Here is a 15,183-nt window from a genome sequence, read left to right on the forward strand (position 1 = left end):
GTAAAGTTAAACATTTTAATTTGAATTTTATTTTATACTGTGCATTGTTGCAATGTGCTAAATAAATATTTGCATAATGTGTAATTGATTTATTCTTTGAAACTTTAATATTAATTTATGCAATTGCAATGCCTTGATTTTAGTAAAGTTAGTACACAGTCATTAACATAAATGCAGTGGTATTAATAATTGGCATAATTTCTTTCGGTGTTTTGGTTTTCGGCCTTGGTTTCCTCTTTTTCGGTTTTCGGTTTTGGCCAAGAATTTTCATTTTGGTGCATCCCTAATATATATATACAATAATCATCAACATTAATTTAAGATATTATAAATAAAATTTTAATATAAAAAATTTATATATATATATATATATATATATATATATATATATATATATATATATTTATTTATTTTTTTTTTTATGTATTTAATAATATTGAAATTATTATATTATTGTATTAATATTTTTATGTATTTTATATTGTATTTTACACACATTTATGTATTTTTGCTTTTTATTGCTTATTTTTAAATATTATAAATAATAATTTTGCATAAGTTTTATATATTTATATATATATATATATATATATATATATATATATATATATATATATATATATATATATATATATATATATATATATATATGTGTGTGTGTGTGTGTGTGTGTGTATTTTCTTTTTCTATATTTTATGTAGTTAATAATATTTAAATGTGTATTATTATATTCATATTTTTTATTAATTTTATATTATATTTTAAAGATATTGTAGTAAGCTATTGGACTTAAAATATGCCTAATTAGAAAACATATATTCTGTGTATCAGAGGATAAATTGGCACAATTAGTCAAATTAATTACTCACTAAAACTTCTGTGTGATTATGCGGAACTTCTTTGAATTGAAATTAAATAATTTCCACTTCTTGTCTTCCTAGTTCAACATCCTGTTAGTTTTGTGACCAATTAAATTCAAATTAACATTTGTAAATTGAATGGAATCTGTTCTTACATTCGGGGTTTTGTCTAATCCTAGCACTAAACCCTAGACAAAAACTTTGACAACTGTAAAGCATTTGTGAGCTTGTGTCTCACTGCAGAGCAACATGCTGAAAGATCTCACTACTTAATTTGCTCTTTGTTTCCCGCTCTCGCTCTTTCCCCAGAGCTTCTGGCTTTATGCACATGCAAAACACTTCTCAGCATGCTGTGTTATCTACTGCAACTTCCCCAAAGTCGACAGATATTAGCATAGACACGTTCATTGTAAGCCGGACCAGGACATGTGTGTTTGGCCATTGAAGAATCTGAGATCATTAACTCGGCGAGACACACATTCCCAGACTGGAGCTCCCTTAGATCAGACCCTGCTAAGCAATTATCATCATGTGTGCATTATTCAGGGAGGCTATTTGGCCTCAACACCTGCTCTCGCTGCTACAGACAGGTAACTTAAGCAGCCATCTCTATCCCTAGACATCTAATTATCGGCCCGGGCACCACATTCACCTTTCAGCTGCTTTTGTTGGCTCTGGTTTAACCACAATTGCATACGATTCACTTAAAAGAGCTTCAAGTCGCAATGTGTTTGAAGAAAAAGAAGAAATTGAACACAATGCGAGGCTGATGTTGTATCATTTGTGGTGTTTGCTAAGCATCGCTGTTGCTGTTAGTCATACTCAGGGTTTTTGACTGTGTCCTCTCACAGCATCCCGACTTCACAGCACTTAACATTTTTTCAGCAATTGTAAAAAGCTAGTGTTTATTTATTATGAATGAGAGACCTTTTGTTGATCAGTGTTTATTTGAGCTTTCATCGGACTGACATCAATGCAAATTCACTGTGGAATCCGGTGTCATTCAGTGCATGTGTCCTTCAGTCAACACGACGTCCAAATTGAACTTATTTACTTGCTCAATGGACATTCCAGCCCTTGTTTATTTTGCATGATTCATCAGTGGACCTAGTTTAAAAAGGTTTTCATAATCTTCATATGTCTTCATAGATTTTTATCAAAAACAAATAAACTCTATACCTCTGAATTGACTTTCCTTGTCAGCTACACAATATTAGGACCAAAAAGTATTTTCTCCATTCAGATCTACACTCCATTCATCCATCTATCTATCTACTCTCCATCCATCCATCTATCTACACTTCATCCATCCATCTATCTACAATCAATTCATCCATCTATCTACACTTCATCCATCTATATACACTTCATCCATCCATCTATCTATCTACAATCAATTCATCCATCTATCTACACTTCATCCATCCATCTATCTATCTACACTCCATCCATCCATCTATCTACACTTCATCCATCCATCTGTCTATCTACAATCAATTCATCCATCTATCTACACTTCATCCATCCATCTATCTATCTACACTCCATCCATCTATCTACACTTCATCCATCCATCTATCTATCTACAATCCATCCATCTACACTTCATCCATCTATCTATCTACAATCCATTCATCCATCCATCCATCTATCTACACTCCATCCATCCACCTATCTATCTACAATCAATTAATCCATCTATCTATCTACACTCCATCCATCTATCTACACTTCATCCATCCATCTATCTATCTACACTCCATCCATCTATCTACACTTCATCCATCCATCCATCTATCTATCTACACTCCATCCATCTATCTACACTTCATCCATCCATCTATCTATCTACACTCCATCCATCTATCTACACTTCATCCATCCATCTATCTATCTACACTCCATCCATCTATCTACACTTCATCCATCCATCCATCTATCTATCTACACTCCATCCATCTATCTACACTTCATCCATCCATCTATCTACAATCCATTCATCCATCCATCTATCTACACTCCATCCATCCACCTATCTACACTACATCTATCTATCTACACTTCATCCATCCATCTACAATCAATTCATCCATCTATCTATCTACACTCCATCCATCTACACTTCATCCATCCATCTATCTATCTACAATCAATTCATCCATCTATCTATCTACACTCCATCCATCTATCTACACTTCATCCATCCATCTATCTATCTACAATCCATTCATCCATATATCTATCTATCTACACTCTATACATCTATCTACACTTCATCCATTGATCTATCTATCTACACTCCATCCATCCATCTATCTACATTGAAAAAAGTTAACTGGTTGCCTTGAATCTTTTTTACAGAATCCCTGAACTGCATGGTAGAAGAAAAAAAAAAAGAAAACTTATGGTGGGGAGAAAAAAAACAAAACTTATGTCGTTGTTTCGAGATATTAAGATATTTTCAATATAATAAGTTGTTATTATGACATACCTCGTTATTTCGACATAACTCATATCGACATAACTCATTATTTCGACATAATACCTCGTTATTTCAACATAATAACTTGTAATTGTATATAAAGTTTAATAAAAGACTCACACAATTCAACGTCTTCAGTGGCACAACATTTATTTTCGAGATATGCAGAAATAAGGAGATATTATGTTGTAATAACAACTTATTATGTCAAAATAATGACTCGAAATTCAGATTTGGGGGGGGGGGGGCTCTGGAGGAGGGCGAAGGGCAAAGGAAAAAACAAACAAGAGTCCATAGAAAACAAAAATAGTCCAGGGGGGAGTGGAGGGTGGGAGGAGCCAAGGGGAAGCCTGGAGCAGGAGGAGCCAGATGTTGGTCCAGAGACCAACCATGATGAGGCCCCAGGGTGGAGTCGAGGACAGGAAGAACCATCGTGGGGAGATGAGAGGCGCCACCCTGGGGACGGCCGATGGAGAAGCCACCGATGGTGATCCAGGTGGAGTTGGAATGCCGGAGAGCCCAACCGACACTGCTGGATCTGGAGACCGAGCTGGAGCCGGGACGACGAGCATCCGAGGTGGAATCCGGGAACCTGAAGACTGAGATGGAGGCGGTGCGACCGAGGACGAAGGAGGAGACGGAGGGAAGGAGGAGCCAGGCGAAACCGTAGGTGTAGGCTGGACGATGTCTGACCAAGTTGGAGCCTGTGGGACGAGGGAGCCCGGTGGAGTCTTGAGGCTGAGGGTATCCGGTGGAGCCGAGGGAGGGAGGAGCCACGGCGAAGGCGAAGCGTCGACAGGCCGCGGTGGAGTGTTGGACTTGAAGGCTGGAGGCGGAGCCAGGAGAACCTCAGTCCACGGTGACACTGGTGGCCTGAAGCGTTGAGTCGGATCCATGCGTTTACGTGATGGAGTTGATGAGAGGCTGAAGGGTACCAGGGGAAGCAGAGATGAGATGGTTTGAGGAGGCGGGAGAGGGAGGTTGGGAGGGAACACAGGGCTGGAAAGAACCAGCAGGGGCACGGACAGTTCTGAGCTGGACGGGACCAGCGGGGACACAAACAGTTCTGAGCTGGACGGGACCAGCGGGGAGACAGACAGTTCTGAGCTGGACGGGACCAGCGGGGAAACAAGACAAGGGGAATTTACCTCCTCAAACACATCCAATAAATCCAGAAACGTTCCTGTAGACATGACGATGCCATCCGCCGTGTTGATGTTGTGGTCGGGGCTCTCTTCCCAGCCCTCGAACTCCACTAACACTCCCTCGACAGCACACGATGTAGCGGACTCACGCACCTGGTCAGACACACCTAGCGGTTCACATCCCGGGGTGACGACTCCTTCCGTCCTCTCTTCAGGTTCGGTCTCAATTGTCCCGGCAGGTTGATCTCCGCGGTCTGTGGTGGGCTCTCGTTTCTCCGTCGTGCACGTCGATGGCGGATGGTTGGTCTCTGGATGTGGAGTGGTGCTGGTGTCGTCCTCAGCAGGGCCGATGGTGAACGGAGAGTTGTTGTTTATCAGCACCCACTCCACGTATGCGGCGAAATCCTCAGTTGGACCGCCCGCTGGAATGCGTGCCTTGGACCGCTCGCTCAGGCCGGTATGATAGTAAATACAGAGCGAGCGGTCCGGGATGTGAGTCAGGCACGCAAGCTGGAGAAAGTCACTGGTGTGCTGTTCCAGCGAGCGGTCTCCCTGCTCCAGGCAGAGGAGCTGGACTGCGGGTAGAGCCATGAAGGAAAAACAAAAAATAAAAACTGAAGTAAAACGCCGCCAAAGAAAAAACTGTTTTGGTCCGTTCTTCTGTTACGTGTGGTTGTAGGGACAAGCACAACGACGATGAAGATGACGAATATAACAATACTTTAATTCCAAACAGAGAGAGACAGCATACACACGTGTTGATACAAACGAGAACGGACGAAGAGTAAGGGCAAACACAGGATATAAATACAAGAGACTAAACAAAGGAACTAAACAAGGTGATGGGATAATGAACGAGACACAGGTGGATCAAATGAACTAATCAGACAGACTGGGGGAAAACTAGGTCACAGGACACAGTACATGTAACAATAACGGCTTATTATGTCGAAATAAGATACATTTTCTTTTTCTTTTTGCCCCACCATGCGGTTCAGGGCTTCCGTAAATTTTGAGTTTATTGAAATTAAAAAATTTAGTTAATACAATGAAGGCGATTGGTTTAATCAACAGAAACTCAAAATATTATGTTATCTGAACCACATCTATCTATCTACTCATTTTTTTTTTTAATTGACATGATTTTAATAGATTTTTTCCCTGTCTGCTGTTTTTGAAAAAATTGAGCAATAGACTTTTTTGTCACACCATTTGGCATTTGTCTGCCCAATTTATATATATATTTTCCCTTTGCTTTTTAGTCGATTAACTCCGAGGTCAGTGCATTTTGTAGTTCCATCATCAGTGTATTAGTTTATCAACTCAAAATAATGATTTTCCCCCCACTAACTGTAATATCAGTGCTCTGGAATGACTGCCAGACAGATGAAAATCATCAGCTTTTCTCTTGATGTAGCCGGGCGTAAATTCAAGTGTCAAATGCGTCTGCTGATGAATAAGAAACGTCATTATACAAGCGAGTTCTCATCAAGACTAGTCTGCTTTTACTGCTAGTGTCCGTCACTCGAAGGTACAGTTGTTAATTACTATTCCCTTCACATTTCTGGAATTGACAGCAGACACAAAGCCTCTGGTGATTTGAAGTGAACGGTGGTCATAACACACCATGAAATGAAGGCTTCGGAGTGGCTGCTTCCTCAACGGCCCGCCGCACCAACATCTAGACATAATTTCAGTGTTCTCCTCTCTTGTCTGCCAAAATATTGTGTGTGTTTTTAACTCCAATACTACTCTTAGATCTATTGTTTCAGCTCTGCTCTTTATCAGTGTGTCTTTCTTCCACCCAAACCCCAATAAAATATGAAACAGAAGTTTCCTCCGCTTCCTCTCCGTGTGCGTTCTTTCCGCTACAAATCTCTCTTTTATTATCGCCGCCGCTCCACCCAAAGCACATTCTGATAAAGCGGCATTACAATTCAAGTCGGAGCTTTTGAACAAAACAAGATGGTAGATATGATCCTTTTTTAAGTGGCTTGACAACTTCGGCACAAAATCTTCTCAGATTTTTAACAGCTTTGGCTCGGCATGAAGTAATAACAATTCCTTTTCACCTATTTTCCTTAGATAACCATTGTTTGACAGTGAGAACGAGACCAGAATAGATCATTCTGAAGGCCTCTGGGTCTATTGAAAGAAACTGACTGATGGCTCAAGCAGAAATCTTTAAATAACCTTCAGTAATTTGAACTTTTAATAGCCGTTTATCGTGTTAAACCTCAGATGAAACCGTACATGTCATTTCAGCACATCTTTGAAAACGTCTCTTAAGCTGGGTGTACACGGTACAATTTTTGCTGTTGTATGAGCTTGGGAGAAATCGCATGGAAATCATTGATGTTCATATGGTCGTGGCTCACATTGTGTGAGAGGAATTACGAGCCAAGTTAAGTACCTTATGAGCAGGGATTGACATTAACTTTTTTGCTCACCAGCTACTGCAGCTAAGTTACAAGCCACTCAGCATTTTCACTGGTCACAATTTTGACATTGATACCTTGGGGAAAACCTGCCATATTGATATTTTTAATATTATCTCATAATTTGGCAGCAGGTATATTATATATTATATTATATAATATACCTGCTGTCACTTTAAGTTCTGATGCACAGATCCATTATACTGTACAATACAAATGCCGTACAAACTGTTTACATTCACTTAAAGGTGCCCTAGAATTAAAAATTGAATTTATCTTGGCATAGTTAAATAACAAGAGTTCAGTACATGAAAATGACATACAGTGAGTCTCAAACACCGTTGTTTCCTCCTTCTTATATAAATCTCATTTGTTTAAAAGACCTCTGAAGAACAGGCGAATCTCAACATTACACCGACTGTTACGTAACTTCGGGATCATTAATATGTACGCCCCCAATATATGCATATACCAGCTCATGTTCAAGCATTAGACAAGGGCAGAACGTCTGGATGTGCACAGCTGAATCATCAGACTAGGTAAGGAAGCAAGGACAACAGCGAAAAATGGCAGATGGAGCAATAATAACTGACATGATCCATGATAACATGATATTTTTAGTGATATTTGTAAATTGTCTTTCTAAATGTTTCGTTAGCATGTTGCTAATGTACTGTTAAATGTGGTTAAAGTTACCATCATTTCTTACTGTATTCACGGAGACAAGACTGTCATTATTTTCATTATTAAACACTTGCAGTCTGTATAATTCATAAACATAACTTCATTCTCTATAAATCTCTCCAACAGTGTGTAATGTTAGCTTTAGCCACGGAGCATAGCCTCAAATCCATTCAGAATCAAATATAAACATCCAAATAAATACTGTATTTACGCGATTAGACATGTTGCATGATGAACACTTTGTAAAGATCCATTTTGAGGGTTATATTAGCTGTGTGAACTTTGTTTATGCTGTTAAAGGCAAGAGCAAGCTCCGGGGGCAGGGAGCGTGAGCATTTAAAGGGGCCACAGCCTGAATCGGCTCATACTAATGACGCCCCAAAATAAGCAGTTAAAAAAATTAATAAAAAAAATCTATGGGGTATTTTGAGCTGAAACTTCACAGACACATTCAGGGGACACCTTAGACTTATATTACATCTTTTAAAAAGATGTTCTACGGCACCTTTAAAACATACTCACCAAGACTGGCATTTTGACATTATTTTGTGTGTATTTGACTGTTTCAGCACAATAAGCAGCAAAAAAGGACTCAATTTAGTTCTGAGAGGAGGTCATACTTGTGGAGCACAAAATCTGTTTGAATGGGTAAAATTATGTGAAATACGTGCAATCCCCCTGAGCAAATGAAAGGAGTGAGTGAGAGGAGACGGGTTTGTATGTTGACCTGCTGTTGGAGAGATGAGAAAGAGAGAAAGCGCAGCTGGTATCATGTATATATTCTGCATAAAATGAGTATTTCAATATTTTTGACAACACTACATTGCACTTAGTTTATGCCTTTTTAAAATACTACAATTGAAAAATGTTTAAATTATATATGAAATCCAACCCGTCAAAGTGCTAGTAGGATTGACTGCGTTACACGCCACTGCTGAAATCAACCAATATTTGGCAGGTTGGCGGTTCAAGCCCTGATTACAAGCACCTCCCAAGCTCCCAATAATTTTTAAGCATTTTGACCAGTGTATAGGTGGTTCCCTATTGCCAAATCATATCAAACTACGTCACTTAGGCTATATCTATGAATATTATTATAGCCCAGTGGCTGCAACTCTACAGCATGCACGTACACTGACAAGCACACACACACACACACACACACACACACACACACACACACACACACATACACTCTAATTGTTTTGTTGAAAGGAATTGCTGTGCTATTCTCTGCTCTTCACCAAATCTTTTGCGCACTAGTGTTTTTATTTTCTTTTCCTTTTCTCACTGAAGCTGTAGCAGCAACATTGAAAGCTCCAGTCTTTGTGTTTAGAGCAAAATCTCATGCAATTGCCGGCGGCTCAACATGTGCAGTACAGTCGTGCCATGTACCAGCTGCTTCAACACCATTATTAGGTTAACTGATAGTGAAAATATAGTTCCAAACCTCTATGACTTTTTTCTTTTGTCGAACATAATAAGGGCTGTGACATTGTGACCTTGTCAGCCAACGTCATGCCGTCGGTAAGCATCTGTTGAATCGGTGTCGGGGCCATCAATGATAGAGAGCACTCTGATTGGCCGTTCAGCTTACTGAACAAGTCAGTGCATGAGAATAAAAGTGATGAAAGTGAGCAAAGAAGTCAAGACGGCACAGACGCTGTTCTACTTTTACACCATCTTACCTGAGAATTTCATTGCACAAATATTTTCATAATAACATGAGCTGTCTGGAATGAAGAAACAACATGATTGATATTCAAAATGGTAATCAGTCACTGCTTTGTTTACAGTTTGTGTATCTGCTGTGCTAAGTATTGGTTTCCATTTTTGAATGACGAAACAGGCTAATTGATACCTGCTGATATAGACAATTATTTTCTTACACACAGGCGCAGAACAGAATTGCTAGCTGACAGTGGCCTGTAGTCCTTCTGCTGTGTTCAAGCATATATTTTTGGCTGAAACTCCACCAACAGTCAGCTTTTGTCGCAGCTTGTTCTTTTATGTCAACTTGGTGTGTCACAGCCTTTTTGAAAAATGTCTTGGCGAGTTTTTCGTGTTCATACAATGAAAGTCAGTGGGGTCTAATCTTGTGGTTTTGGACCCCCCTGACTTTCATTGTATGAACAAAAAAAGCTGAAACAAAGCATCTTTTTTTGTGTTGTGTGAAAAATTAAAGTCTGGCATAAACTTAGATCCAGTCTTACCCAATGGTGTTGGTGTTTCCAGACCCATTTGAGCCCATATGTACATTTCAGACATCGGATACACGCTGTGGATTATGTTTGTCCCGTTAATTAGTGCTTACATCACATTGTTGCACATTACTTTAATTATGATTTAAAATGACATTTGCAACTTTAATTGTGGTCTGGGTGTGTTTGGGATAAATATATATATATATATATATATATATATATATATATATATATATATAATTGATATATGGAATATGTATATTTGGAAAGTTTCTATACTGTTCAAACGTTTTGTGGTCAGTGGCATTTTTAAAATGTTTTTAACATTATGCTAATCAAGTCTGCATTTATTTGATCATAAATACATTGAAAATTGAAATATTTTTACAATTAAAAATCTTTTTTTTCCATTTGAATATATGTTCAAATGTAATTTATTCCTGGGATCATTACTCCAGTCTTCAGTGTCACATGATCCTCCAGAAACCATTCTAATATGATGATTTGATGCGTGCTCAAGAAAACTTTTTTAATTATTATCAATGTTGAAAACAGTTGTGCTGCTTAATATTTTTGTGGAAACCATGATACATTTTTTTTTCAGGATTCTTTGATGAATAGAAATTTCAAAAGAACAAAATTCATTTGAAATATAAATCTTTTTGACAATATAAATGTCTTTGCTGTCACTTTTGATCAATTTAATGTCTTTGCTGAATGAAAGTATTGATTTCTTTAAATACTAACTGTAGTTGTGCACATAAATGTTGATATATTGAAAGCAATTATAGAGAACGGCTATCTCTTTGGCAAAAACAATTATCATATTCTGTTGCACATAAACCCCACACTTAGGCTTTAAAATGTAGAGGATAAGATCCAGGATTATTGGGAAAAAATATTGGGACCTGCTCATAACAGAGTTCAATAGAAACAATAATCTCTATTTTCTGCTAATTCCTTTCATTTCTGCAGCTCGTATCACCTTTGCTTCCCTTTGAAGATGCTAATCACATTGCTGAAATTATTATTAAAGTATCACAGAGATTTTGAATTTACATGAAAATGAATCATTGTTCCCTTTGGAAATTCCCTCCACAATTAAAGATCCCTGAGCCTTTTATTAATGAGACCTGGCTCTTTCGGCCTGTGTGGAGAGATAAGAGCCTGTAACGTATTAAAATCTACCTTTGTGTTATGCAGCAAATAGCTGAAGACCTCACATGACAACATGAAAGACACAACAATTACTCCAACACACAGTATGTCAAGCAAAAGAACCTGTTCGCATGACATGAGAGACGCAGAGAAAGTCTATCTATAATTGCTGTTGAATGAGACTGAATAAGTGAATTTCACCTGATGAATTGCTCAAGTAATCTGTGATCCCTTTGAAAGACCCCTTGAAAGAGTTTTGTGGCTTTTAGTCCCTGCATATACAAATTTGAAGGGGTCATATGATGAGGAATTTGCGGTTATATACTGTAGCATTCAGAACTCAAAATCCTCAGTAAAAAATAAGCATTTATTGAAGGTAGGCAGCAGAAACAGCTTGTTTTGTACTTCTGCGACTTTTTGATGTCAGAAATGCTAGTAAAGTTGAGTTGAAGCTTATTTTTAACAATATCCCTGATCGTTTCAGTCTGAGCACAGGGTGTCTGATGAATCTATTTGAGCGTGATGCAGGTTTTAGGCAGCAGATATGTTTTTCTTGATGGATGGAGCAGTTAAAACTATATCAGATCCAACAGCGAACCTGCAGATCACGATTTAGCGCAGTAAAGCGTTTCACATGTTTTCATAGAAGCAAAACCTTCAGAGAGAGTGTAAAATATGCGTGAAAACCTAAAATATGCCAGTAGCCTAATTCAGAAGTCCTTGCTTCTGTTGAAACTCAACATCTCATGCTCGAGCAGGTTTTGATCATGTTAGCTCCAGTGCTTGTCATTACAGCAAAAATTTGCATTTTGAATGCAAAGTACAAGTTCACTCAGTGCTCTCAGACTTTTGGATGTTGTATTTTGAACTGGAACAGTAATTGTATGAGAATAGTTTAAAGACAAACTTGATGTTGGCTTGACAATGTGAAAGTTTAACTTTTAACAGCTTGAAGTTTTAAGGTTTTACGCAGAGAAGTCAGAAAAAGTCAATAAAATGTTGTTAGCATGTTTAGCTGTTTTACTATGGTCCTCGGATATATGTTTTAGCACATTTTGTTTCTAGCATGTTATAGCACATTGATAGCATTGCTCTAGCATTTTTTTAACACTTAAAGTTTTAACATGTTTCTAACATATTTTAGCATGTTTAGCTTTTTTAAAACATTGCTAGCTTGTTATGATAGCATGTTTAATGCATTACTAGCAGGTTTGTAGCATGTTTGAACATGGTACAAGCATTGCTAGCATGTTTTTAGCATGTATTAACATATTTATAGCATGCTTAGCAAATCGCTTGCATTTCTCTAGCATGTTTTAACACAATTAACATGTTTTAACACACTGTTATCATGTAGAGCTTGTTTTAACAAGGTACTGACATTTTGCTAGCATACTACTAGCGTGTTTCGCACATTACTAGCATATTGATAGCATGTTTTAGCACATTTCTAGCATTCCTTTAGCATTTTTAAACACAGTTAATGTTTTAACATGTTTCTAACATGTTTTAGCACACTGTTATCATGTTTAGCTTGTTTTAACATGTTACTAGAACGTTGCTAGCATGTTTAGCACATTAATAGCATGTTTGAAAATGCCGATAGTATGTTACTAGAATGTTAAGCACATTACTAGCATGTTTTAGCACATTTGTTTTAAAATACATTTTAAAATAAATTTGTTTTAAAAATAGCATTTTTAAACACAGTTAATGTTTTAACATGTTTCTAACATGTTTTACCACACTATTATCATGTTTATCTTGCTTTAACATGTTACTATAATGTTGCTAGCATTTTTAGCACAATACTAGCATGTTTGAGAATGCCGATAGTATGTTACTAGCATGTTAAGCACATTACTAGCATGTTTTAGCACTCTTTTAGCATTCCTCTAGCATGTTTTAACACACTGTTAATGTTTTAACATGTTTCTAACGTTTTAACACACTGTTGTCATGTTTAGCTTGTTTTAACATGTTACTATAATGTTGCTAGCATTTTTAGCACATTACTAGCATGTTTGAGAATGCCGATAGTATGCTACTAGCATGTTAAGCACATTACTAGCATGTTTTAGTGCATTTCTAGAATTCCTCTAGCATGTTTTAACACACTGTTAATGTTTTAGCATGTTTCTAACATGTTTTGGCACACTATTATCATGTTAAGCATGCTGCTAACACAGTACTATCATTTTGTATACACAGGGCTAACATGTTTTAGCAATTGCCGTACATGTTTCTAGCACATTGTTGTAGGCTAGTTGTTGTTTTGTATGAAAGTTTTCACCCCCTCAATGAAAGTCTATGGGAATTGGGGCCTGTTTAGAGTATGGGAATATTGTAAGTCAAGCCAAAATTGATTGATTTATGTTGTGTCTTACAGGATACAGGAGCTGAAAGATCTGGGAGAGCTTTCTCCACACTGGGACAACCTACGGAAGGATGTGATCTCTCGCTACGACCAGATCATCAAAGAATACCAGGACACTCTGGTGGAGCTCGAGAAACTTACTGGTAAAGGCTTCTTATGCAGTGAAGCATGCCCTCTCACACACATAGCCAAACACATAATATTCTGTCTTTCTCATTTTGCATGCATGAGAATTTTTTCCAATGCAAACAGTTTCTGCAATTCGCATGCGATCACACAAAATTGATCAGCAGTGCCGTCATGTAGAAGCATGAATATTTTTTTTTATCCAGCCGCATTCATGCAAATTTCTTAGTTCATCAAATTTTTATACGCAGCTCACAGTTTGCTGTCACATTCAATGCAATGTTAAACTCGCATGGTTGCACATGTTGTAAAGGAACAAGCAGGCATAGAGTGTGCGCTTTTATAACTGCATTCTATTGCATTAGAATGTATAAAGCTTGTTTACAGTAAACACATATTTGTCACTTTCAATAATAAGACGTACTGTAGTGTTGCGGTTGCATGCAATGCCTTTTTTTTGTGCAGGAGCAATGCAGCCATAGAAACTAAGTTTGAATTGACTGAAAAAAATGGACAAATGGACAGCTTTTCAGATGCACAAACACACACAGTGCATAAGCCAAAATGACAAATAAGACGTTGCCGAAGTGTGTTTTGCAATAGCGATCGCCATATAATCGTGATATGTCTCTACCAGTTGACACATTGCTACTGTCGCACGGTATATCCCGCCATCCCGCCCGGCTCTAGCCTGAAAACATGATCTATATCATTGGAGAAAAAATAAAACGGAGCACAAAATGCCAGTATTTGTCAGCCGTGTCACGCCTCACACCAAGCAAAAATAGTCATTGATGATCTTGCCCTTCGTGACAGGCCAAAAAAATTTTGATCTGCCTGATCGATTGGCCCATTACTGAGGCTAATATTCAGGCATGAAATTCTGAAGGCTTGTGTTTTGCCAGCTGAGCAGTGTTGACGTGTCCGTCCCTGAAGGAGGAGAGGAGAGATGTAAGATCTTGGGTTATTCTGCCTCTCGACAGCCCGTGAGTGCCCAGCTGCTACATCGGGTTCTAATCCTGTTTGCCGTGTAGCAGACGCCCTCTTCCCTCTCAGCCGTTCCCATCTTCCCTTTTCTTCTAGATATGAGGGATATGCAGGGCTATGCATTTTTTTAATCCATCTGAGTAGTCAGTCTTTTAATTTTAAATTCTTAATATGCAATTGAAATATGCAAGTAAGCTATTTGTAGGTTGATTCTCCTGAAAAGTGTCACACAATGTTTAATTTTACTACAACCATAAATTAACGTTCATAGAACATTGCAGGGAGGTTTTTGTGTGGGAACCTAATAAGAACTAATAATTATACACTTGTACACCAAAAATTGTTAGCTAAGAATGCAGGAGTCTCATATCAGATTTTTGCAGTATAATGAATCTCTTCATCAGGTGCAGTTCGTTAGCCAGTGACATTCGTCTACATAAGTACACTGACCAAAGTAAATACAGTCTTTAAATACGCAGACTAAATATATTGTACAAAAAGTGTGGTTCTCAAATAAGGAGAACTTAAAGAGTCTTCATGATATCGGGAACTTCGTTCACAGCAATTGATTTGTCAGTTATTGTCTTGAAATTTGTTGAACACCTTGAATTGGTTGTTTTGATAGCAGTAGTGGCTAACACTAATGCTAACACCCCATGAAATCAATAGGAAAGTTTGGTTTACTTGATAACTTTTTTTCTCTTGAACCAGGAGGTTTGGGT

The 15,183-nt window shown here is 37.9% G+C and overlaps 1 protein-coding gene across 6 annotated transcripts in view; it reads left to right on the forward strand.

Moving 5' to 3' along the window:
- inpp4b (inositol polyphosphate-4-phosphatase type II B) overlaps positions 1-15,183 on the forward strand; it is a 208,034-nt gene that overhangs the window by 96,204 nt on the left and 96,647 nt on the right. For all 6 annotated transcript variants that reach the window (XM_067404889.1, XM_067404894.1, XM_067404890.1 and 3 more), the window contains one exon: positions 13,361-13,491. In XM_067404889.1, coding sequence (XP_067260990.1) covers positions 13,361-13,491 — 131 coding nt within the window. The remainder of the gene's footprint in view (positions 1-13,360; positions 13,492-15,183) is intronic.

The sequence above is a fragment of the Chanodichthys erythropterus genome, chromosome 12 (genome assembly GCF_024489055.1).
Source record: "Chanodichthys erythropterus isolate Z2021 chromosome 12, ASM2448905v1, whole genome shotgun sequence".
Lineage (NCBI taxonomy): Eukaryota > Metazoa > Chordata > Actinopteri > Cypriniformes > Xenocyprididae > Chanodichthys > Chanodichthys erythropterus.